The sequence below is a fragment of the Hippocampus guttulatus genome, chromosome 20 (genome assembly GCF_054856545.1).
Source record: "Hippocampus guttulatus isolate MCC_2025c chromosome 20, RoL_Hgut_1.0, whole genome shotgun sequence".
NCBI lineage: Eukaryota > Metazoa > Chordata > Actinopteri > Syngnathiformes > Syngnathidae > Hippocampus > Hippocampus guttulatus.
The window spans coordinates 790,643-815,893 of record NC_141280.1 but is presented as its reverse complement, the minus strand read 5'-3'; the positions used below and the strand labels follow the sequence as shown (position 1 = coordinate 815,893).

At 51.3% G+C, this 25,251-nt stretch overlaps 1 protein-coding gene and 1 long non-coding RNA gene across 5 annotated transcripts; both read right to left on the bottom strand.

Moving 5' to 3' along the window:
- Positions 1–5,670: 5,670 nt before the first annotated feature.
- Positions 5,671–16,068, bottom strand: LOC147187358 (uncharacterized). Of its 4 annotated transcripts, XM_086100717.1 has the most exons (5): positions 15,139–16,068; positions 12,582–12,647; positions 7,517–7,729; positions 6,585–6,823; positions 5,671–5,821 (listed from the first exon to the last, which is right to left on the bottom strand). In XM_086100717.1, exons 3-5 carry the CDS (start codon positions 7,704–7,706, stop codon positions 5,705–5,707), a joined length of 546 nt encoding a protein of 181 aa, XP_085956843.1. In that variant the 5' UTR covers positions 7,707–7,729; positions 12,582–12,647; positions 15,139–16,068; the 3' UTR covers positions 5,671–5,704. The 4 variants fall into 4 exon arrangements, with proteins under 4 accessions (XP_085956843.1, XP_085956842.1, XP_085956841.1 ...); XM_086100716.1 differs by lacking the exon at positions 15,139–16,068 and having other exon boundaries at positions 12,582–14,945; XM_086100715.1 differs by lacking the exons at positions 12,582–12,647; positions 15,139–16,068 and adding an exon at positions 10,240–10,721.
- A 907-nt stretch (positions 16,069–16,975) lies between these two features.
- LOC147187357 (uncharacterized) lies at positions 16,976–23,553 on the bottom strand. The gene is made up of 4 exons (XR_015097704.1): positions 23,374–23,553; positions 22,326–22,507; positions 19,286–19,389; positions 16,976–18,233 (listed from the first exon to the last, which is right to left on the bottom strand). It is a non-coding gene; the product is annotated as an uncharacterized LOC147187357 (long non-coding RNA).
- Between the last annotated feature and the right edge of the window lie 1,698 nt (positions 23,554–25,251).

Below are 25,251 nucleotides of genomic sequence, written 5' to 3'. Positions count from 1 at the left end.
ATAAAACGCTACCGTGCAAATAATCGCTACACTAACACAGAAAAATACAGCAGCCAAAATTCAGAAAGGGAAGATCTTGCAAGGATCTTGCATTTTGCCCTGTCTCGCAGCACGAATGAACATTGCTATTCGATTGAGAGCAGGAGTCAAACAAAGTAGCAAGACCTGCGAATGTTAGCTCACCGTTGTGCTGCCGCCCCCTGCGCGGCGGGGGGCGATGCGGAAGATCTTCGATGTCGCCTCCGTTTGGCTCCCGAACTATCCGTTGAAGTCCGACGTCGTTTTCGCCCTACTCCGTAGGCCGCTCCCACCACCAGTAACCGCGAATGCCTATGTGGGCTCGAACAGCCAGCTCAACCTTTTCTCTTTGAGAGTTGACTGAAATGTGAGCTAAGTCGAGTTCAAGTCGATTGATCAATGACCTCGCCGCAAATTGGCCAGCGCGCTAAAGCGGGCGCCAACCGCGGTTTTGCCCATTATCGCCACCTACAGGACCGGAGTGGAACGGTATTTCAGGCTCCAGTGAGAAGGCAATGACGTCACGCCCCCCCATGTTGTTTAGAAAGTGCCTTTCCAAAATATGTGTGACGTGTGCCACACGTCACCGTGTGCTCCACTTTGGTGGCGGGAGGAAGACAGGAAGCGAGGCCCTTCCTCTGCAGCGCCACCCAAATTCTTTTGGCTCACTTTCCGTCAGGAAAATCTCAAAACACAGATTAAAAAGTATTTCCATATACAGAATGCATGATTGAAGTTGGGTCTTACATGTTTCTTTGTTTGTTTTTATTGGAATATCTACAGTATACTGTATCTATATATTAGCAAACTCAATGTAAGAAGATTTTGAATGAAGTTGTATTTTGAAATCAACTAATTTCTGTATCACGAGGGGGAAAAAAAAAGTACCGGGAGAAGAAAAAAAAGGCATCTCTCTAACAAGCTGAGTGAGTTGTTTTATTTCTCTCCCGCCAGCGTGCTCGCCTCTGTCCTCCCTCCGGGGGGATCGTTGAAATGTCATCGCTTGCCACAGCTCGCACACACGCGCGCACCTGTCAGGCGACGCACTAACACAACATGGAGGCACTGAAAGCAACCTACATTCAACGACAACAGGAACAACAAAAGTGCACGAGCGCAGCAGATAGGCTAGCGGCCTATCACGAGGGCGTCTCGTCTCCCCCGCGAGTGGACGGGCTTGGAGAACACATGCGCCTTTGTTGAGGCCCCGTGTGAAAAAAGTGCTGAGCCAAGCACAACCTCAATACACCCCACCATTTTTTTTTCTCCCTCGGGACACACCCACACCCACACTGTGCATTAAGCAGTGATCTCGGGGGACAAGGCTTTCTCTTCAGCTCCAGGCAGAGACGCACAGGAGCTCCATTGTGGGGCCCAAACCTCACTTTGCGGATATGTTAGCATTCAGTAAGAGCCGTGACACTATTAAAGTCCCTGTAAAGTCAAGAGGAATGTTTGGTCAATTGGACACCCCACAGAGAAGAGAGCCTGCCGACTTTGAATGATTAACAATAAAATGAGGCTTCAAAATCACAAACAATCAAGTGCTTTGAAAAGCTGTGGGCGTGTCTGTCAAAGGAATAGCAGTGCGATGACGTGGAAAAATGAATGTTACTTTGACTTGCATCAATCGACATATTCCAACACGTTTGAGCCCCGAAAATATATCCGCTCAAGCATCCCACGGCTGGAATATATCCCACTGGGGGGGGGGGGGGCCACAAGCGACACCCAATGTCGTTCCATACGCTGGATGGACTTAAATTCGACGCCTCGTTGCTGTTCCGCCTTTCTCGACGGGATATGCTCACACTATGTGGCCGCATCATTTTATGTGCCCCGCCGAAAGCAAATCAAGCATGTCACCTTCCACGACGCTTGATCAAACCCGTCGCAAAATGTCCAATTGGCATATACTGTATGGAATAAATGAAGGCTGAGAAAGGACATTTTCTTGCATTGTGGACCTGAAAAAAAGCAGTCATCCATCAGTTTGCTGTGTACTTACTGGATGTGTCATATGAAACGTTGAAGTTGCGCAAGAAAGAATCGGAGGCTGAACTTTGTTGTCCATAAAGTTTTAATGAAAAACCAAAAGAGCCAAAAGTACCAATCGAACAACAGAAGAAATGACGCCATTGTAAGATTTTGCAGAGCCAAGCTCTTATGTACAGCATATTGCACGAGAAAACAAAATCCCAACCCATGTCCTCCCGCTCATCCCAAAGACAGGAAACGACTAACTGCTACATCTGGACTGGGCCTCGCAAAACGCCAGACACTGTGAAATCATTGGGTTCAATTTGGAACCCCCCCCCCCCCCAGTCCCCGCAACAAAAACAAACAAGCCTTAAAAAAAAGATTTAAAAAAAGGCTCCGCCGTTCATGTATGGACAGAGATCACCCGGTCTTTCCCACTCCACTAAATGACATTCCAAAAAACACTTGGAGATACAGATTGGGTTTTTTTTTCTCCGTCTTGTAATCAGGAATATCCGACATGCATTTTTTTCCAACATCGATTGAGAAAAAGCCCTTGAACTGAGAGTGACACAGTAGACTTATAGAAAATGTTTTTGTATATTAAGCAAAAAAATGCCACAACATTGGAAAAAGCCATTGTAGAAAAAAAAGAGAGCAGCCGAGTGGTTCCGCCTGCCCTTTTTAGGCTAGAAAAATTGAAAAAGTTGCGTCCATATAAATGGAGTCAAATTCTTATCTGACTTGTATAGAAAAAAATGACAACCCCCCCCCCCCAAAAAAAAGAAAAAAAAAACCAAGCAGACACAGCACCTGACAGCACTTTGGACTCCTTCTCCCGTGGTGATATGGGAAGAAGACGCTTAAAGGCTCGACCGAACGAAGAGTCCCGTACGGGATCATACCGGGCACCGGTGGTGACTCATTCCTCCTCGTCCAGCGTGTTACAAAAAGAGTAGGAAGTTCAGCACGGGAGTAGAAAACCACGACGACGACAACAAGAACAAGATTTGTTTGTTTGTTTGTACAGTGCACGTTGAGAGCAAAGACTCAAAAAGCATGGCGGAAAAAGTTGCCTCGGCGGCCACGCCGGCGGCCGCGTTTCCTCGCAAGGCACCTTCTCGTACATTTTGATTGTCCGTTGAGTTGCCGCGACTCGTCGGGAGAACGCGTGCCGGGCGCGCGGGGGCGGGGCCAAAGCCGCAAAAACCACGTTGGAACGAACGTATCCTTCGAGTTTGACTGAAAGCGAACCAATCAAAAGCGCCAGAGCCGGCCGGGCTGGGGAAAAAAAAAAGCGGAATTTTTCAAACCGTCCAAATCCACCTCACCCGGTGCAAAATGGAATTTGATTCACGGAACTAAATCTTACGTGTTTTAAACCTTCTTGATGGGGTGAGAAACACGGAGAAATTGGTTTCATCGTGATTAGGATTACAAAAACCGACCACTTTGTCGTCCCATGAGCACAAAGTACAACGGGGTGAATGTTGTCGAAAAAAATTGAGTTCATATTACGATTCACAATTGAATAATGAAACTCATATGATGAGGTAAGTGCAGCGTTTTTGAAAATAAAGTTGCAATATTACTGCTGGAATATATATCAAATAATATCAAACCCGATTAAAAAAAAAAGAAAATGATGAAATAACACAAAATAAAGTGGCAAAATTGAAATGTCATTTTTATATTCACCCGATATGAACGTTTGCGGTTAATGAGAGCCCGTTTGCGATATGACAGGTTCAAAACTCAAGAGGAAGGAAAAATCGAGGTGAAATTCAGGTGGCGATATTTTGAGGCCCCGCCTCCAGCACACGGCTCAATGCGCATCAACCGAACCGCTAGCAAATAAACTGCCCCAATAAATCCTGAAATAAATGAACAAAACTCATTTCAGGTTGGGCGGGCAACCCGACGCCGTGCTAAGCTGGGCGAACGGGAGCGAGCGCGTACAGTGTCCCAAGTGGCTCAGCGTTCGGTGTTTGCAGGAAACAAACGGCGTGGATCTCGCAGAAGGAAATGCAAAGGTCTCGCAATTGCCCCTTGACTTCCCAAAAGCAGAAGGCTGTCGAGTACTCCCTCAAAAAAAAAAAAAAGTAAAAAACCGCAAACCCCCCCCCCCCCCCCAAACATCATCACTGTCTCCAAAGGTTCCAACAGGAGAGCCAGAGAATACATCCAACTTGTTGCGTCGATCCGGGGCGGGCACCGATGAGCCACATTTCACTGAGTGGAGATCAACTCAATTTGTACTTTCTGAATATTATTCTTCCTTTGGGATTGATTTCTGAGCCTCAATTCCCTTGGAGACCACTTTCTCACAACCCAAATGACACCGTTCGCTTCCTCCTTCCGAGCGCAGTCGGACAAACAGACGCGCGCCTCTTTCGGAAACGAATGTCACAGGCCACTGCTCAGCTGTCCCCGAATTCTCCCCAACCTGGGCAAAAACATAAAAGGCTCAAATTTGGAAGCGCCAGGCCGAGACATTCCTGGTGTGATTGAAAGCGGGAATGAGGTACCAAGCTACGCAGAGCATCCATTTCATGGCTTTCAAGTGGCCGGCGCGGGAACAATTTGAGGGTGAAACGTTTCAAGAGCCGCCGGCGCCCCGAAATCCAGCCTGAGGTGGCGCGTTGCGAGGTAGCGCACGCCAACTTTGGACGACGGCGAATCGTGCCCATCGCCAAGTTGGCAAACGCAGGCCAAACTTTGAGCGGCGGGAGATAATGGGGCTGATCATCGTGTGGCCACCGGAGGCGCCGATCCTGTGGCGCGGGGCGTGGGTTGGTGTTTTTTTGAAGGGCGCCTTTTCCCAGCTGCGCTGCGATCATCGTCAATGTTCAGCCTCACGATGTTTGCAAATCGGAAAGAGTGAGAAGGGGGACTTTGATTGGCCGCGCCAAGCGTTTCTTCTTTCGGCAGTTCAGATGCCCCGTAGCACCGCGGCGCCGCCGCTCCCCGGGCCGGCCTCGGTCCGACCGATTTCGTTAGGCGCGTACTGCGCCTCGAGCGACGTCGCTCATCGCCTCGCTCACAAAGATTGTCCCGAAAAGTTGGGGAAGCAAAAGCTTCCCGGTGGTCTTGATTGTTTCCGTGTTTCCCTGACTGGACGCTCGCCCACTCTCAAAATGTCCGCCTTGATGTTGTGAACTCAAGGCGGCGGCCGACGACAGTCCAAGGCTGGAAGCTGAGGCCTTGTAGGCGAGGAATAAAGAAAAAAAAAAAAAGCCCAACAACGACAAAAACGTTCGTGTTCTTCCTCGAGGCGGTGGCGGGAGGGAAATCCTAAGGCATTCCCAGGGCCCGTCATGCCAGTTCACTTCCGAGAAGAAAAGGAAAAGAGCTGTACAAAATAGGTCATCTCACAAGTCGTATTTCCAAAATATCTCTTCAAACTCAATGGCTTCTTCTTGAACCAAAATAATAATAATAATAATATTACAAATAAAAATACGAGCAGAGAAAAACCAAACTCAAAATGCCATCAGCCTCCGTCCAGCGGTGACCAGAGTTTTCCTTTTTCCCTGTAACTCTTCTTCGTTTAAAAAAAAAACAAAAAACAAAAGCAAGAATCAGAAACCCGTGTTCCATCTTACAGTGCCGTCTCTAAAAAGTCTGGTCCCGTGACAGTGAGGGGAGGAAAACGCGGGGGGGGGGGGGGGGGGGGGGGGCAAGGCGGGACCGGGGGCGGGGCCTTTCATCGCTGCTCCGCCCTCCGCGGAGGGACGGCAAACGGCCTGGGGAAGAGGAAGCCAAACAGGGCCATGGTGAGGCGCATCCAGGCGGGCAGGTTTTGTCTTTGCTGCCTCAGGAACTGTCGCAAAGACAAAAAACAAAAACATTTGGGTCAAAATAAAAAAACAACAAAACAAACAAACAAACAAACAGCGATGTGTCGTGTTTGCCTTCTCCTGCGTGCGCCGAAACCAGTTGCTCTGGTTCCTTGACGTGACCACAAGGCTGCGACACCTGAGCATGTTTTTCAAATGGCGCAGCCTCCGTTTTTTTGTTTTTTTTTAGTCCCGATTGCATGTCCGAAGTGGAATATAAAAGCTTCAGTGCTTGTGCCATCGCCCCGCTCTCAATCTCAAGGATGGGAGGGCGCGCTTTGCTCCGGTTGGTGTTGTTTCTTTTTGGCAGGCGCAGGCAGGCAGACAAAGCAATCACAGAGGCGATCCGAACGCCGAAAAGAAAGCGCTGGCCGGCGAACGAGCGCGAGCGCCCAAAGTTACGGTCGGCGTCCCGCTCCGGCCCAGCGAGACAACGCCCGCTCTTATCTGCGCACGCTCCAGAGGCAGGACAAGCGAGCTCTTGTGGCCCGTCGCCGTGTTGCCGACTGTGTCTAAGGGCGGGGGGGTTATTTTTAGCCCGGCGCAGAAAACACAAGCGCAGAGATGACCGTACTTTGCTTTCTCAATCTTGGTCTTCTTCTCGGGAAAAATGAGTCTTTTGAACATACAGTAGTCAAACTGACCTTTGTGGTGAGTGGACCTAGAATCGAGACTTGCGGAACACCGCCTGCCCCAAGGTTGGACATTCCACTCAAACAGAACGCGTGCGGGCGTCGGGTTGCTCACCACATCGAGGTGATCCCGCTGGAACTTGTCTCCGATCTCCCGGAGTTTCTGTCCGATTTGCGCCTCGACGCTCGGCGCCGCCTGCTGCTGCCGCCGGCCGGGCCTCTCCGCCGTCCCGTCATCCCCCTCTCGCCGCCGCCGCCTCTCTTCCTCCGCGGCGGCGTCGGCGGCTCGCCTCGCTCCCCGGTCCTCCAGGGGCTCGAACCGCGCGGGGAAGTGCCAGCGCCACGTGGCGTTGCCTAGGAGGAAAGCGGCATTAGGTGGGAAACGCCAGGACCGGCGCAGGCGAACGCGCCGAGGCAAACAAAGGGAAATGGCAACGACGGCGACGCCTTGACTTCAAAACGCCCCGGCTGGTATTTATCGATTCATTTTTAGCTTGCCGCGGGTACCAGCGGAAGTAAGAGTTTACTCCGACATTTGAAAGTAATCCATTTTAGAGTCGGCGGTTCTCACAGCATCAGCATGCGACAACCGGCGCCCTTTCGCCATTCAAGAAGCACCTTCATTTTCTTGACGGACGTTTGACGCTGCAGCGGAAACCTTTGCGGGCGCGGCTGGAACAGATGAATGGTATCAATAGGAAAAATGGATCGGATGTACGCGTAAATTGCGTTGTGGAATTTCTGGGTCACAGAACAACTGCAACTTGTTTGTCGAGGTATCGCCGGAGACGAACGACCGCGCTCTGCTTCCTCCAACAGGTTTTACCGACTCGCCGCGCGGGTGGAAACAGGCCGAAGTGATTGCCATATTTGGCTCAAAGTTTCCAACCACCGATTCATCAGCCTAATAACGCCTCCCAAAAAAGATTCTATTTGGATGCGCTCACGCCAACAACAACAACATATTGAAGGCCAGGCAGCGCATTTTTGACAATCCCGCGTGCTCCCGCATTTGTTGAGGTTGACGTGAGGGGGCGCGTCTCTTACCGTGAAAGGGTACGCGTTGCTGCATTTGCAAGTCGCAGGCCAGCGCGCAGATGCCGCCGCCGTCGTCGCTGCGGACGCGCGGCACGAGCGCGAGAGCGGGCGACGGGATCCGCGCGGCCCGCTCGCCGTACTTGAGGTCGGCGAAGGGCGCTCCCCGGGGCCGCGACGTGTCCTCCTCCTCATCGTCCATCGGACGCCTCGGCGCTAAACTCCCTGCGGACAAGGTGGGAACTTAGCCGAGTGTGACGCGGCGACAGAGTAGGCGCTCTTCAAACGGTGTTGCCGGCGCGCTTGGTCTCGAGGGGAAACGGAAAAAGGAAATGAAAACTATCTGCCGCGTTATCGGCGGAAACTTTGCCCTCGGGCAGATGGAAAATGACCTCAGCGTGTCAACAAGAAAAGGTCATAAATCACCGGAATGCCCGTTGAGAGGCTCATGCCGACGCGAGCGCGCGCTAAAAACACAAAAGCGGAAGGCGCGCGGCTCGGCGCGGACGCGTACGTTGCTCATCCCTGCCGTCCGGGCGCAGGAACGTATGGAAAACCCCCGCGCGGGCGCCGCGGCACGCGGCCAGAAACGCCGCGCGAGCGGCCAGATTTCATCAAGCCCTTCACGCCAATTCGCCGCCGGCCAAAACATCCACGCGGGTGTCTTTTTTGAACACATTGATACTCCTTGGCAAGACCGCACCCTATCTTGCTCTCCGCTGCTGCTGCATACCACCACCTGCAATTCTCCAGCCCCGCGGTCCAAACCCACCAACTCTTCTTTCCCCAAAGTCCCAAATTGAGAAGATCGTCCGGACTTTGGGACTCAAGAGGTGAACGCGACTGCCGGAATGAAAAGTGCGGGTGGCGGTCTGCACGGCGAGAGCCAAGATAAGGTCGAGCCGCGCCAATGAGTGAAAGAATCATCGGCACTCTCTGCTCACCATGCGCACCGCAACCTGCGTTCTCCCCTCCAGTACTTTTTTTGCAAGCTCTTCCTTCGGCAGCAAATAATCAAACTCTACTCACTCATCCCACCGCGGCCTAAAAAGTGAGCGAGGGACACCGTACACGTTTGGGGCCTGCAGACAACATTTTATTCACTCTGTGCCGGAATGTAAGATAACAACGTCGCAGTGTATCGTTGCTCGCCTACGTATTTGCTTGCATTGCAAACGGGAATCTGTTCTCCATTCATAGAAGTTTTAGTTCGGTCTTCGGGGGATGCATTTTGCTTTCTCCACATGCTACATCTGAAGAAACAAGCAGTGGGCTTATTTGACAAGCAAGACTCATCCTTTCTTTCACGTTGGCGAAATAGATGATTTCAATCTCAAATTTGCCACGCGCGAACCAGAATCTCTCACGGTGTGCCGAGCAGCACAAAGCGGATTAGCTTCCTCGGGCGCACGGCGGGTGCAAGACGACGACGACGGCGGCAACAACAAGCCCCGATCCCCTTGACCCGCTCCAGCTCGCTGGCAGGCGTCCAAAATGGCAGCGGGTGCGGGTGAAACCAAAGTCGCGCTAAGAACCGCCGCGTGACTCACACACACACACACACACACACACAGCCGCCCCGCCAGGCGTTTCAGAAGGAGATAATGACTCTCACTGCAGAAATGTTCAAGCACTTTTTTCCTTGCTGTCATCTACCCACAATCTCTTCATCTTGCTCACCCCCCGCCCCCTTATCTTCAGTCTCCTTTTGGTCGTGCACGGGCAGACAAATGGGGCCGAGCCGTCTGATCAACACGGCGGCTGGCGAAACGGGATAAAGCGGTATCGTGTTGAAGTGAGTGCGGCGGGATGGTTCTCCCCATTGAGCTTCTCAAGTCAAACGAGAATGAACATCAGCAACACAATAGCTGCCTTCCAGCCATGACGGGATCTCAGATCAAAGCTGTGTGCTCCCAATCGAGCATCCGGAAAGTTTGAGGTGCCCCAGGCTGACGCTGGTCAGAGGCAACGCGAGCATGGTCCCAATTCACATGCTTGGCCACGCGTGACCTCCCCGGGGGCCGGGGGGCCGGCCTAGGAGCCACCGCGGAGACCAAGCATCGAGCGTCTGTCTCCCTCTGTTGCTCCATCTGCGCGATTTAGAGCCCCACCGCGGCATCAGATTGGATCTCGGAATTGTGAGCAGCTGACCGAAACACACTTTCACCAATTCACGAAGCGGTCGCCGGAGCTGTAATCGCGCCTTTTCTGCTCTAACGCGGTTTCATTACAACGAGCAAGCTTGCTCAACACCTCGACGAAAAGAATCCAGTAGGTTGCAAGTTTTAACGGCGGGTTAAACGGCTTTGAGCGCGACTCACCAGATCGGTCCTTATTCCTTCCGGTGACACGTGACAAGGCGGCAAACGTCCAACAAATGCAGGCTAATTCGCCTCAAAGCGTCCCTACCAGACTTAATAGTCGACGGAAGGCGAGAAAAGAGAGCACTTCGTAACTTTACACGACGGAAAAGACTCCAGTGAAGGGGAGGACGAGCGCTTCCCGATACCTGACCAAACTAACTCGAACATCAATTCCCCCTCCCACCGCAACCGGGCCGTTCTACTTCAAAAGCCCACTCAAGCCCCCAATGACCCCGTCGGTGCACCCCGGACCCATCGACTCTTTGCCCGGGCATGTCCACCAGGCTGCCCGCCTTCCCCAACTCCCTTCGCCGGTGTCCCTCTTCCGTAGTGTCGCCAACAAGAACGTCTGGGGGGAAAAAATAAACTCACCGCCGGTAAAAGCGCTTTCCGTTCGAATGGGTGCAATCTTGTCAAGTCGGTTCGTCTCCGCCCCCCCCCCGCTGCCACAACAGGCTCGCCTTAGCTCCGATGCTCGCTTCCGGGCGGCTTGCGGCGTGTTTGTGGAGAGGCGGCGCGAGGCTCGTGTTTTGCCGGAGTTTGCTGGAGACTCCGCCCGCCTCGCTTTGGAGAGCACACCCATTCCAGCTCATAGAGAGAGGGGGCGGGGGAGGGCGCGGGGGTGTCATCGGGTAGCCTTTTCGAAAAACATAGCATTTATCAGCAGCAGCATCGAATAGATTGGTTCTTCGGAAGAACTCATACAAGGCGGAAATAACCGCGCACTTCCACCGAACAACATCAACAACAAAAAGTCGTCTTTGCCAAATGATGCAAAATCGTCCGCCTCTTCACCATCCGCATCAGCTTCCGGCCATTGTGCAAATCGCTAATATCTGTACCCAGGTTGCACTTGTTTGAAGATTACCGATGACCCCAAATTTGCCCACTTTCACATGATATGTTGGCATCACACTAGTTGGCTTTCATTGGACAGAATGATGTCGTGATTGGTTATTTTGGTGTTTGGATAGACAATGTTTACTCAGCTAAACTCAATTCAACATTAGTTATAGAGGATTAAACACACCTACACACGCACGCACGTTTTTATTGCCGACAGTGGTCAATGGAATTTCAATTTTGGAATCAAAACAAAGTGCGTGTCTCTTTAAGAGCCGCGTTCCTCCTTTAGCCGCCAAAAGCTGGTGACAGCGCTCGGACCAATCAGGTGCTTTGTTTGGGTCCCGCCTCCTGCTTGGCCCGGCCCGACACGTGGAGGGGCGAAGAAAACACAAGCGCACGCGCACACGTACACGCTCGTACACACACATACACACACACACACGTACACGCACGCGTACGCGCACGCGCGCACGCACGCCAGCAGACCTCGTGACTCGCTCGCTCGGCGTTCAGCGGATTGGAAGCCGCTGGCTGATGCAGCGACGGCCCGCATCCCGGGCGCCCAATTGCGGCGACGGGGTGGCACCGCCGCCTTCGTGCTGTCAAGGCAACAAATGCGTACCAGCGCCGCACAATTGCACCGCGCACGCCTGTTTGCTTTGCGGGCCAATCTTCTTCATGACTCATGAGCTACATCAAAAACAAACAGGGGTGGGGGCTCAACTTCTAGGGTTTTTTTTTTTGAAAGGAGCGCACACAGACACACGCGCACACACATCAGTGTATAAAACAACAACAATGCTATGGATCTTATGTCAATTCATGAAATTCCGTGTAACGTAGGGGAGGAAAAAATGTAAATTTGAGACGATACAGAAGAAGGGTGTTTACAACCCTGCCAATTTGGAGTCACGAAAAACGAAGTAAACAGACTGAGGCTTCAGATTGGTGAAAAATCAAGTCACTCGCTCCACCGTTCCAACACTGTGGGCGTGTCCGCTGATGCACTGAAACCACTCCCAGGCTCAACTGTCAATCAAGTTAGAATAACCTACGACTATTTTGATCGGCATCTTTCTTATTTCTGCACATAATTACGTTTGAGTCATGCAAACGCATCCACCTAAAGCCCCCAGGGGCAGCGATGAAAGACCCACATCTGCAATTTTAACTCCTAATTTAGACAGTACTTTAATTTCCATGGCAGCCTGTTGAAGTAGAACACAAAAATTGCCCGGACTTGTTTTGGCAGTCCATCGAGGCCGAACACTAGTCGGGTCTGAAGTGGCTCAGACTTTGTTCTTATCCTCGTGCAATATGCCATTTAGGCATAACATCGGTTGCACATCGCATTTGGAAATCTCACGGCTCTCGAATCAGTGGCGCCGAGCGGCAAACACCGCTGGAACGTAATCCATATGTGCCATCCAGCCAATGGCCAATAATATCACCAACAAGAGTGCCGAACATGCGGCTCAGAGTCGCAAACATGACTGACGCGTAGTGACAGCGCAACGTGCCTGCCGACCCTCACGGCAGAAGCGTCGGGCAGCCTCAACGGAAAGAGGAAGGAAAGAAACCAACCAAGAGGTTCGCAAGTCGAGAGGAAGCAGAATGATGACGCGAGTCACTCAGGGGAGCATTTGGCTCAGGCCCGTTCACCGTGTCTGTTTCACACGGTCCGTGTTTTTTGTTTTCCGTTTTCCTCCCTCTCAACTTTTCGCCGTTGATTGTTGAGCAAACACCAACAACGCTTGGCCGAGCTTTTTTGAATGCCACTGTGCTACACCTTCCCTCAAAAATGCAGTGGAAGAAAAGCAAAAGAAAAATTGGAGTGCACCCAAAATGTTGGGTTGTTGTTTTCTCACCTTTTCTCTCTTTCAATCGATTTTTGTGCTGAAAGCAAATGGCCACCGCTGATCATTCGTGCGCCTCTGGATGGAAAAATACAACATTGTGTCAGTTATTCTGGCATAAAATATTGATTCGGGCTCATTACCAGCACACGTATTGTGACTTGCAAAGCGCAGCAGTCATGCAAATGAGCACGGGCAGGGCTCTTCTATTTCTTTTGTGATGTTTTCCCCGCCACGGTTACATTTGAGATGGTGTAAATTAAGGAGTCGTTTTGAGGATAATTACAGGATTTCTGCAAATAGACTCGGGCCGTGTTGATTTACTCGAGTGCACACGTGAGGGAGCGCTCCAGACACAATAAACATCAAGTCAAGTTGGAGTCGAAGACCAAATAAAATGGACTTTGCCACATATGGAATATGGGGGGGGGGGGGGGGGTCATATCGCAATATGGCAAGTTCACGACTTGATAGCTAGAATGGCTGAAGACCCACAGCCACTTTCACGATGCTGTCCATTCACCACATACACACAGTTGAATGCATGAAGTGCTGCATGCACGAGTGAAAATGCCTTCATGCTTTGTTGTTTTAATTAATTCCGTCTATTTCATTTGTTGTCGTGTTTGTTTTTTGTTTTGCCGCGTTGCTATTTTGTTGTTGTATTTTGCACTTCAGGGCCACCGTAGTTCCGCTAAATGCTGCTTCTGCCAAAGTTGTTCAAAATGTTTCCAAGCGTGAACAATTGGCAAAACGACATGACAGCGACGCCGAGTCGTTGGGCTTATTGAAAAGCTTCGTCTGCCTCGTCTGTCAGCACCTCTTGATTTTAAGCACAGGTTCAGCCGACGGAGGCGGCTCACTCAAGAGTTCATCCAAAGGTAACACATTTGAAGAGAGGAGCTTGAAGTGAAGCGCACAAATGCACACCCCTTGCAGTGGGGACCGCATTTCATGCCCCTGAATTAAAGCTACACAGTCGGGGAAAAAAAAACAAAAAAAACAAAGTGGTGGGGCACGTCGTGGGTACAGTGCGCCCCGCAAATGAGAAGTTGAAACCGCCGTCGCTGCGGCGGCTGAGCCGTGTAAACAAAGCATCTGTCACATGGGCGGCTTGTCATAGCGGCGACACCTGCGCAGCGTCCAACTTCGTGTCGCAAGCTATTTGCACTCGTGTAAAGTTGTTATGCCCGCGCCGTTGCTAATGTTTCATATCTTTTACACCCAAGTTATGATGTCGGTATTTACCCATCAATCTTCGCCAAGGCGGCTTTGTTTAAACAACCTCGCTACCTGCATCGCTGCAATACAATGGCCGGCCTGGCACGCGTACAAACAGATACACGCGTTCAGCGCTTCTGACAAAGGGACCCGTGTAGCAGTTCCAAGGCTAATTTATAGTTCGAGGCACGACGAAAAATTTGCTTTCAGGGGGAACGAAAAGTGACAAGTGTGAAAGTGCGTTCGGAGGCTTTCGTGACCTCTCAAGCGCATCGTTCAAACATGACCTCCACGGTGCGCACGATACGGGCTCGGCGTCGCAGACGATCGCCGCAGAACCCGTTGCAGATCCGAAAAAGCCGGTTGCTAAACGTGCCATAAAAGCTATTGAAATGAAGTCAGGTGTTGGGAATAGGGATGAACATTTTCATGCCACTATTTTCACTTGGACGGCAAACCAAGATCGGCTCCAAATAAAATTGGAGGGGAGGGGGGCAATCAGGAGGCATTTTGGGGGAAGGGCCATGTCGGATGCGATGACCGGCTTTGCTTTTGCTGGAGCTTGAAATCGGGAGGGAAACATGCTGCTCTTCCGTGTGAATGTTGCGAGCGGAAAAAGTGTTTCGGGCATGCCGACTGCTCTCCAAAGTTGCTCAGCGTGCGCGCCGTCTTTTGCTTTTATACGCTCGCTCTTGAAAGCGCGCACTCCTTTCCGACGCCTCATTGGCCGCTCGTGTCGGCAGGTCGGTTGCCGTGTCGTCGCAAAACAAAATCAGCGAGAGACGGAAGCGGCGGATGGAAATAGAGTCGCGGTTGCTCTTGTTTCTACGGTAACTGCGGACGGGGAGGTACCGGAGGATAAAAGCGGAGGCAAAACAAACCTCCCCTCCCCGCTCCGGTGGCAACAGCGCCGCAATTGGTTCTCGTTTCCTGTGAGGACAGGAAGGAAGGGTAGGCAAGGATAGATTGAAAAAAAAAAGAGGGAAGGAGGGAAAACAACAAAAAAAAAGAAAACACAACTCGGCTCCCGAGTAGCCTGGGAGACGGTTGCATCAGAAAAGCAAGAGGCAAACATGCACACTCAACTTGCGCACGCACACACAGACAGACAGACACCGCCCATCACATGCTCGGCTTCAACCCCCCCCCCCCCTACACCCTTCACTTCTTCTTCTTCATCTCCCGCCAAAACATCCCCGGCAAAACCTGCCTGGAAACTTGCGGCCTGCCCTGATTGGCCGAGCTCCCTAGCAACGGCGTACGCTCGGGCAGCCAGTCAGGCGCGTCGCACGAGGCACACTGACCCAATGAGACAGATGATTGCGAGGCAGCGGGCAGGCACACTGACCTGGTAACAGGCGCAGAGAAGCCGGGCAGGCGGGCGGGCGGGCGGACAGGCGGACGCTAGAGGCAGACGAGAGAGCGGCCCTCCCCGATTGGTTGAGCGCTTTTCCGACCCGGCTCCCATTGGCTGCCGGCTCCTCTCTTCTGCAAGTCATTCATACATTCGCCCCCGACGCCTGAATTTCCTGCCCGCACCCTTTGCCGCCCTCCCTCGCAGCGGCCACCCTGCCCTCGAGGAAAATCCGCCGGCCCAAGGTCAGGGCGCAGGCGGCCGCCTCGGGATTGGCCGAGGCGTCCTAGCAACAAGTCCGGCTCGCCGTGTCAACACGGGGATTAAAGCGAGCCCATCAACAGCTTGTTTGACAACACCGGCGGCTTTTAATTCAGGGAAGCGTTGAACTTTCTGGGCTCGGGGCACTGGGGGAGGGGTGGCGGGGAGTCCGGACTCGCCCGCTGGACTTGAGCGCGGAATTTGTGTCGGGACCGAGCCCGGTGTACTTACGGCATTAAGATTTTATGAGCCAGTTAGGTTTTGACTTCGCAAAACGTGGGAGACGAGCGCTGTCTGGGGGCAAGGGACTCAACTTAACACACTTTGGCAAAGCCAAGTTCAAACGAAAGGCTCTCGGTCCAACTAAACATAGAACTAAGTGGATTCCCCTTTGTGCACTTCAAGAGCAACACATAGCTTAGCAATGCTCATGCTGACGCAGAACGGGAAACGCTAGCGTGCATAAAAAGCGGAGTGGCGCCCGAACTGCTCGCTTTCGCGAGCTTGCCGGGGCCAAAATGAGCGAGCACATTTGACCAAGCGATGACTCGGAAGTTGAGCGGAGGTCCCGCTGTATTTCTTTTTTTTTTACTACATTTCCTCTGTTAAACGAATGCTGGGATGGCAAGGCGACGTCAAAACGGGGAGGTTAAACGATCGAGTGCCGTCCTCGGGTCTTGTAAGGCAGACGACAAACAGCGGCGGCAGCAACTCCCGCCCATTTCGGCACCCCGCCCGCCACACTTCTTCCTGTGCGTTTTACAAATGGCTGGTTTGTTTAGGAACGCGTTAACATTCCAAATTGCTCGCTACGGCAGTGTGGGGAATTCGAGTCAATAGCCCAAAGGATCAGGAGTTCACGGCACATCGTTAATGAGTTCAGCCCGAGAAATTGTGTGAATTTTGCACGCCGCGCATGCTGCCAAATGCTACGTAGCTGCGGGGTGGCAATAATATAGAGTCGAGGATTAGTCAAAAAAATAAAAAATAAAAAAAAACACGAGCACCGAAACGGCTTATGCGCTACGTTGAGGCCTGACAAATGAATTTGCGCGTCAGGATTATAAAGGACTCTCTGCGTGCGGTTCTGTTGAGGATACCTTAGCAGTCGAGTGGACTGGACTGGACTGGACTGGACTGACGAACTGATGAAATAATTAGTGAGCAGACTGCTTCCTGGCTCATGGAGGATTACGCAAGTCGCTACAATTTGTACTCACTATCTAATGAGCTGCCTCAATTTTGCAAAGGATTTGAAATTAGCAGCGAAATGGACGACGGTCGCTAAGGAGCTAAGTACATGGACAAGTGGTGTCTGCCTGTCAGTCCACCCATTTGTCTCTTAAATGTTATCTGGATTTGACAGAAAACAGTGCCGGTCATCTTCATGAAAAAACTGGGACAGATAAATGGCATGTCGCTTCATTTCAATCGAGGAAATTGGCTGCATATGCAAGTAAATTGAGTTATCAACTTGCTTACTGAACAAATTGAACTCATACATCAAGGTGCTGACTGTATTTCTCAGCGCCCCCCCCCCCCCCAAAAAAAGGGTTCAGTATGATTTAAAGACGCAATGACAACAAGCGAAAGAAGGCCACAGTCAGGGTCAGGGCCGGGATACATTTTAAGGTCTCGTAAAAGTCCGAGCAGATGACTCACCTCATTTCAAGTTGCCCATCGAGCATTGCGTAATCGTCCCTTTCAGTCCGCTTTTTTTGTCTTGCCGCCATGTGTCATGATTTCGGACGGTGATGTCATCCCTTCCACCCATAGGGCTTTTTTTTCTCTTTTGTGTTTGTGTGTGTGCGTAATTCTCTGTGAAATGACCCATTCAACTTTTTTGTTTGGCTCACCTTTGCAGCCAGTCTGTATCTAATTGGATACAGCCAGGCACCGAGCCCTGTTTCATAGCCGCAGGGGTGAAACCAGGAAATAAAACATTAGGGCATTGTCTCTAGAGGAAAAAAAAAAAAAAAAAAAAGCATGCATTCGGCATGTCCCGGCATATCACGAGAACTGGTAGCCAGAGCATAAATAATGGAAGATTTATGACTAGCCAGCAAAATTCCTCCCGTTGCCTCTCTCTCCTTGTTAAATTAAACACTGACAGGAGCTCGCGCACACACTCCCTCGTTTGATTTCACAGCGTCTTTTATTATCATGCAAATGAACGCACTTGCAGGGAACGCCAAGGAAGAGATGAAGCCTCGGCTGAATGTGAACACACAATTTTCGGCTGTTGCTGTTTTCCCATAATTAAAAGTTTCCCCGCTAACATTTGCCTTTCTTTAATGGTTTTGCTTTGTTAGTTTAGCAGCAGAAGCAAAACACGACGACCGCAAGGTTGAAAAAAAAACGTGGCTAACTAGCTAATTAGCCAACGAGCGGACTACCTACGATCTATCTCGCCGATTGGCTAACTGATGTCCGGCTGGTTAACCGGTCGGGCGGCTCGATAACCAGCGCGCTAACTGTCTGACTGACTCATGAGCTCGCCAACCGATAGCCCAAGAACTCAATTTGGAAAGAAATCAATTTTGCAGGCTACCTCTTTGTGAGCGAACAACGGTACTGCAAGCTGCATCTTCGCCCATTGCGCTTAAACAAACGAAAAGGAAGCAAGCGGAGCACATGCCTGATTTCCTTTGAACGTTCCTGCCTTCGGCCCGGCGGACGCACGGATGAGCCTTTTCTTCTCCTTGCGCAGCGGCCCTCTGATCTGGCGCCGCCTCCGAAGATCAGACGAGGACGGCCTCCGGTCGCGGGTCCTCGCTGCCATCAAAGCCGCGACACTCCAGCGCGGGTAAACAAGCGCTGGCGGATTCCTGGGAAGAGGAAGCCGCCTCGGCGTCAGTACCGTGTTGGAATTAGGCGGCCGTTGCGCAGGGTGAGCACGCCAGCGCTGTCCAGTTGCCAATCGAACACCCACCCCAAACCTTTGGACAATTTCAGTGTCATTGTCGTAGCCTCTAGGCGGCGAATTTGTCAATTTCGGGGATCCCTTCAACACTCGTGAAATTCCGTTTTGCGGCTCATTTAACAGTAAGGCGCGTGACTGAGCCGCATATTCCATTTACAGTCTTTGTGTTGGCTTACGTCCCGTCTCCCGAGGGGGCTTCTTTCTTTTTTTTTTTTTAACTGAGTCGCTCGTGACGCCGCGCTGCCACATGGGCAGCAGATGGGAGCTGCTCCTGAGGAGCCAGCGTGCTTTTGGCGCCGTTGCACCTCACGCGTCGGCACCGTTAGCAAAAGTCCAGAGACTCCAGCTAAGTGGAATAAGACGCTTGTGGATGAGCACGGATTCAAATGGTGCCATCCAACTTGTCTTCACACTCAAGAAGTTTCATTGTGCGGCACTCGTAAAAGAACGGAAAGAGAATTTCTGAATACTTGGCGTTCACCTCAAATAATTCTTGCTTTCTCTTTTACGGAACCCGGATCACAAGATTTCAAGAGGTCAATGTTGATCACAACCACGTTTGACTTTGCCTCTCTTGCTCCTTTTTTTTTTCATACATTGAGCCATCATCCTCGCAGGTTGAAAAAAATAAGCGGACGGCACGAATAACTGTTTTCCAATGTACGCGTGTTCTCAAGTACAACGGCAACATGTTTGTACGACGTAACTTGACGACGGACCGTCTGCTGGACTGTCAACTCACGTCGGACAGATGCGGCTTTGTTTTAGGCAGACGGCTTCGCCAGGGAGGGAGCGCCTGCTTTTCGGGCCGACGGCGCATTCCTGCCGCTCTGCCAAGTGGCTAATGGGTCGACTAACCACCCTGAAGTCGCTCGTCGGCCGAGCTGTCACCACGTCACCGGGGATTACGCGCCTAAAAACGACAGACTATAATTGGGTGCGCTAAAGTTAGCTCACCTTGCTGCTGCAGGATCACACTTCACACACATCTGCCGATTATCGACGGGATCCCTCGGGGGTTCTTCTTGGGCGAGGGAATGAAATCGGACCAATGGCTTCACCTTTCAGACAGAAGAGAAAGCATTTGCAGTCTGTTATGCAGTTTTTTTATTTGGATGATTTTTCTTTTTTTCATTGTCGGATGTCTGCCGCACCCAGTTCAAAATCTGATAGGCAAGGTAAGGCGCCTGGCAAGCCGATGACATCATCTCCTCGCCCGGAGCACTTTTTGGCATTCGTCAAACGCTCGGCATCGGCGCGATCGGCCCTGTGGTATCAACCGGCGAGGCGCATCCGTAGTGAAGCCGGGACGACTCTAAGTGTTTTAACGGCTTGGATGAGAGTTCAGAGCGTTCAAATGTGACATCAACCAAACCGTTTTCAATGTCCAGTCCATAAATGGCTTCTGGTGCTGATAAATGAATGAGATGGACATTATTTGCAGTTTTACGGTTCCACCGTGGACATGAGCATAACCGAGCTCCTCGCGGCCATTATTGTAAAAGCTTCTTTTTTTTGACGACATCCCATTAGCGCAAGGGGCAGGTGAGCAGCATGCAAATTTCTCGGTTTAATTGCCAACTTGCGGTACGATCACCCAGAGCGTATTAAAGTGATCATTTGGCTGTCCCGTGCGCCCGCTTAACTGGGACACAATTACCCAAAGTACCCGGCCGGGGGTGAGCCGAGTGTAACCGGAGCCGTCATGACATCATATGTTTCGGGCCCGTCGCACGGGGACGGACGGCCTCATTTCCCGGGTAGCCGATTTGAAGTCGACGGTGCGTTGCTTTGCGTGAAAATCAAAATGCGATGACATGGATGCAAGATGTTGTCAAAATCCCCAAAGACCCCAAAAATAAAGGTCCGTTTACAGTTGGCGACTGCACACCGCGACTCTCTGAACAAGTTTCTACTTGTGGAAGCGGATCACCCCCTCAAGACAATTCAAGCAACTCACTGACATGAAAAGGTTGAATGAAGTTTGTGCGCCTGAGTCCGAGTCAAACAATGGGCAGAACCACAACCGTTTTGTAAAAACTCTTGAGACTCACGATAACAAGAAGTCACGGTTCACTGCACAAAGATGGAAAAAGTCCCTTTTAAGGTTCTGACTGGCGTCGACCTCGCAACATTCGTGTACGCTCGACTACAAATGTGCCCTCATGAGGCCGCGTGTCACGGCCAAAATGAATAGCATTTGCCTCACCGGTAAACCCACCTCAACCTTCACGCTTGGTTTGCATATCGAGCCACCAACGATTCTCTCCCTCAATCCTCGTTGTTTGCGCAGGCAGTTCCCTCCCCTCGGCTCGGGCGCGAGACGTCACGTAAACGAGCTGTGAAAAGGGGCTTATGTTCCGCATTTAACGCTAAGTGGGGTGAGGGGGGCCAATTTTCCCTTCCGCGCGTTGCGAACAAACACTTTGTGACATTTTGCCGCTTTGTTCTTGAGCTCTTTTTAACTGTTGAGGGCAGGTGTCCGATCCTGATGGCCGCCCATGTGACGAGTGCATCAATAACGCATCGCAATGGGTGACATCATCGCTAAAGCGCCGGCATGGGTCGAATGCTCGGGAGGGAATGAGGGGGGGTGAGGTCACATGCTTGACACCACCTTTGGCCTTGTTTGTGCGACCCTCCTGCGGTTCCGTAGCGAAAGCAAACAATGGGCCAACTTTCACCCCCAACCCCCTTGCCCTGAAAAGGTGACTTCATTGGAAATGAATCCTTTGACTTTACTTTCAAAATGCTGTCGTTTTGTTCAGTATTGTTTTAAAATGACAAATAAAGCTTTTCTTATCTTATCTTTATACAAACTTGATGTATGCATGATGTGAACCCTTCGTGTGAGGCCACCATTAGATGTTTTTTTTTTTTTTGTGTGTGTAATCCATGGCCAAGCATAATGACAATGTCTCTCAAGAGAGCCCAGACCTCCACCAAGGCCTGAGTCTTCTTACTGTTTACAAGGGTGGGAATTCTCAAGTGTGATATTTGCGTTAGCCGGTCGCTTCCTGGTACGTGCCAATACGATTGGTGTGAAAGGCACTATTGATGCAATGAAAACAACACCCCTTCACCAAAGGAGAGCCCATCTGAATGAATGGCCGATTCTATTTTGAGGGTGCAGGCTGGAGGTTAAGCCCAACACCGCCCATCCGCCCGAGGGGGTTTTCTTTTCTTCCTGAAGAGGTCCGCCCGCAGGTGTCCAGAAGGGGATTTTTGGGGCGGGCTGCTTTGAAGATGCCCCCGCCTCACTCAGAGAGCGAGAGGGTCAATATTTGCGCAGGAGACGCGCAGACCAGAGGAATGCAGACGGGACAGAAATAGCAATACAAAGTCCCGTATTTAGGTGGCACCGCAACTCATGACATCACACGACTCGCACGCGCGCACACACTTGCACTCCCTCGGACAACACCACGAGCTCTTTCACTCACACATTCACACACTCATACGGTAACCAACTCACACATGTATTTTTACACACAGACACACACGCGCACACACACAGTCTCATTTTCACATTAGCTGACACAGGCGCAGGCACGAGCGCACTTCATTGAGGTGACATCATCGATTTCATCCGCAAGCCCTCAAGACCCCTGCGTGTCCAACAACGCGTGGCCGAGATGAAGGGTCCCGCGGCATTCTCGGCGCATGAGGTCCAACGCCACCGAAGGGGAAATCCACTGAAACCAGTCTGTCGGCTTTGACGGGGAACGGGGCGCCACGGCAACGCAATAGCACTTCGGCAAGCAGGGCGCAGGTGCTCACTTTCAAACGCCATCCGCAAATCAAATGAACGGAAATGCCATTCATCCCTTGATGCGGGATGATGCTAATATACGTATGTTGCGAAACGCCATTGACAGGCTAGCTGAAGTTAGCATGGACGCTGCAGTAATTCTGAACCTTCAAACAACTGCTACTCACTGACACACACGCACAGGGAGCCACAACAATTAAAAACAAAGTCTACAGCAGTACTCACCGGCATCTATCGTCGCTGATGTGTCGGAACAACGGCGATTGAAATGGCAAAAAGCGCTACCGCGTTGTCCTCTCGTTCTTGCTGGTGATTGCGCGGCATGTCATCCAGTAAAGCTCAGTTCCGCCTGGCACGTTGAGGCACAACACTGGAGGTGCGCAACTCCAAATTCGGACTTGCTTCTCCTGCACACACCCACACTCACACAAATGAGCACTTAAAAATCCGATCTCGGTGGAACACCCAGAAGGTTTTGTTTGGAGATACCTGGATGACAGCGAATATCACGACACTTTAATTAGCCTCGCTAATAGCGCGCGGCTAGGCCACAAACGGCCTCGAGATCCAAAGTGTCGCATCCGCAACGGCTCCTTGATGCGTGCCTAATGAGCCCATCGGCGTGACAGCGCCGCATCCCGGGGAAGGAGTGCGGGCGAAGGGCGAGTGGACGCCCCTTGACGGGCCATCTGTCATCACCTCTCAGAGTGTGTTGGCCAAAACACAGTGTGGGCGCATCACGTGCGGGTGCACCTGTTTGTTGTCGCAGCCGATTCAAGTGACTTTCCAACACAGGTGGCAAGTACACCTTGGCAGACTTTGCTTTCACGCCAAATTGCCTTTTCTTTTTTGAGTACATTTTTAGGGGTTCCCGTGGAATTCATCGGTGCCTGGAGAGATGAGTGACCCTAGTTCCGAGTTCTTTGTGATGCAAGCCGTCAAGACGATTTTTGGTCTTGACTTGGGAGCAAAAATCTGGGAGCCAAGCAAACGACCTAATGGCACCAAAGGAATTAAGTTACGTCTGCTAGCTTAATGCTAACACCCGATGGAAAATTATTTGCACTTGTACCGCAAGGCACCACTGTACTCACTGGAATAGTGTGGGAAAGGAGATCGCCACGTTTTTGGTTTGGTTTTGTTCATTTTGACTGTATTCTGCCCAGCGACATCAGTCTATCAAAAAAAAAAAAAAAAAAGACCGGGCTGTAGTTTTCCTCGTATTCGGCCCATCGTTGTTGACGGCCTGCCATTTCTTTCCATAAATACTTACACGCAATATGGCCTGTTCAATTATGAATACGCCGCAGCTCTTCCTCAGGCCGAGCATCCATCGAGCCGCGTCGCTGTTGACCGTGCGGCCAAGTGCTCTTCTCCAGGGTTGACATTCTCCCAAGTGGCCCTCGGCGTGGCGTGCGACCGCTTCTCGTGTGAATCCGGAGCTCCTCGGAGACCGCAGGATTCTCCTGGAGGGCAGAGTTGAGTCGATAGACATCATTTTCGCTTTGCCCGCCCTCACCTGATGTGAGAAATCTCCCATTCCGCGGTCGGGAAGCGCCATCAATTATTCAAGCGGCTCACATGCGGACTTTCTCCTGCTCCATCGCGCGCGGCTCGGCGAGAGCATTTGACGTGCAGCGAGACCGGCAGCCCCCCCCCCCCCCCGCATCAAGGTTATTAGAGGTAACAAAAACAAACTAAAATTGTAATATTTGTGGAATGTACTGTATGTATATGCAAAACCAAACAGGAAATCGGCCATTTGGAATTTCTTTTCAATAAAAGCTGCTGGAAGTGGATGCAGATCACATCCCTTCTTAATGAATGCATTTTGAAACAATGCCCTCCCAAATGTGTGTTCAATGCGGAAAGCCGGAGACAAAAAGCAAAAACAGTGGCATCTTCTGGCACGAGCGGGGCGGTCTCACTCCCTGCCCCTCATGCCACATTTGAATTGACTTGGGTCTGCGTGCTAGCTGCGGGCGCGAGGGTTGTCGGCGGTGTAAAATCCAGGTCAAGTGAGATGACACAAACCCACACATGTAAGGGGGAAAGAAAAAGAAAACGAGACAGCGCGGTTGATTTAGCAGCTCTTTCAACAGCGTTTGCACTCTTAAGCTCTTTGACGCTTCGCGCTCTCCTTAAATCCCCAACACGGATCCGTCAAACGTGAACACTTTGTTTCCCACGTCTTTCCTGCGCTTGGCTTTAAAGCGTCGTGGCGGGCGGATTGTCCAACGTTACTTGGTCCAGAGAGGCCGGAATGGGACCCTGGACTGGTTGCCTGCCAAGCCCAGGCTACGTACAGACAAAACAGTCACACCTCTGGACAATCTTAAGGTTTCGTTGTTTGTTTTTTGCTTCGTTAAATACACTCGGCTTGAAACAATCATCATGAAGCGCGGTGCCTTGAGATAGAAAGTTACATTTCTTCTTGCATCTTTCCAACTGAACTGATCGGAAACGCAACGAATCCGTTGCAGCGCCGCTACACAGAAATTCTTTGTAGCCTCGCGCTCCATGAAAATGCAATCACATGATAAAACAGCCGTTTCTGGTTTCAAGAAAGCTCTTTTGCCCAGATACAGCCAAGTGTGTGTGTGTGGCACAGCGGGTCGGGTGGGGGTGTGGGGGGGGGCAACTTGTTTACAGCTCACGCACGCTGCACGGAGCCCTCTCGACAGGGGAAGAAAGACAGCAGCGGCGGAACTCGACGGGGCCAAAGTGCACCGGCGGATGGGATAAAAATACTGTCGGTGAGCGGCTTCAACAAGCCTTGCGGGCTTTCAAGCATCGCTATCCGATGCCATCAGTCCGCTGCACTTAAAAGTAGGTTAAACCAAATCTCTGTAATATGCAAATCCACACACACGCGTACACACACACACACACACAACTTTGTGAACTATTGGATTTAACTTGGTAGATGTCATCTTGAAATAGCCCGCAGTTGCTACGCACCGACCATGTGCAATCCATTTTCCGAAAGATGTATACAAATACATGAAGGTGAAATGAAACATCCAACTAACTCTTTTGTTAGTCCGCAACAGTGCAGCTCATTTTCATCATTAGCCGCACCCGGCGTATCCCCACCGATGATCCCTCACTAACCTTTGAAGCGATGACTACACTGTTTGCACACGCTGCA

Excerpts from the sequence above, each read along its gene's own strand:
- LOC147187358 (XM_086100715.1), bottom strand. The coding sequence starts at position 10,450 with ATGGGTGTGCTCTCCAAAGCGAGGCGGGCGGAGTCTCCAGCAAACTCC. Across the intron at positions 7,730-10,239 it reads GGAAAGCGCTTTTACCGGCG|GGAGTTTAGCGCCGAGGCGT; the intron begins GTGAGTTTATTT and ends CCTTGTCCGCAG. Across the intron at positions 6,824-7,516 it reads GCAACGCGTACCCTTTCACG|GCAACGCCACGTGGCGCTGG; the intron begins GTAAGAGACGCG and ends CTTTCCTCCTAG.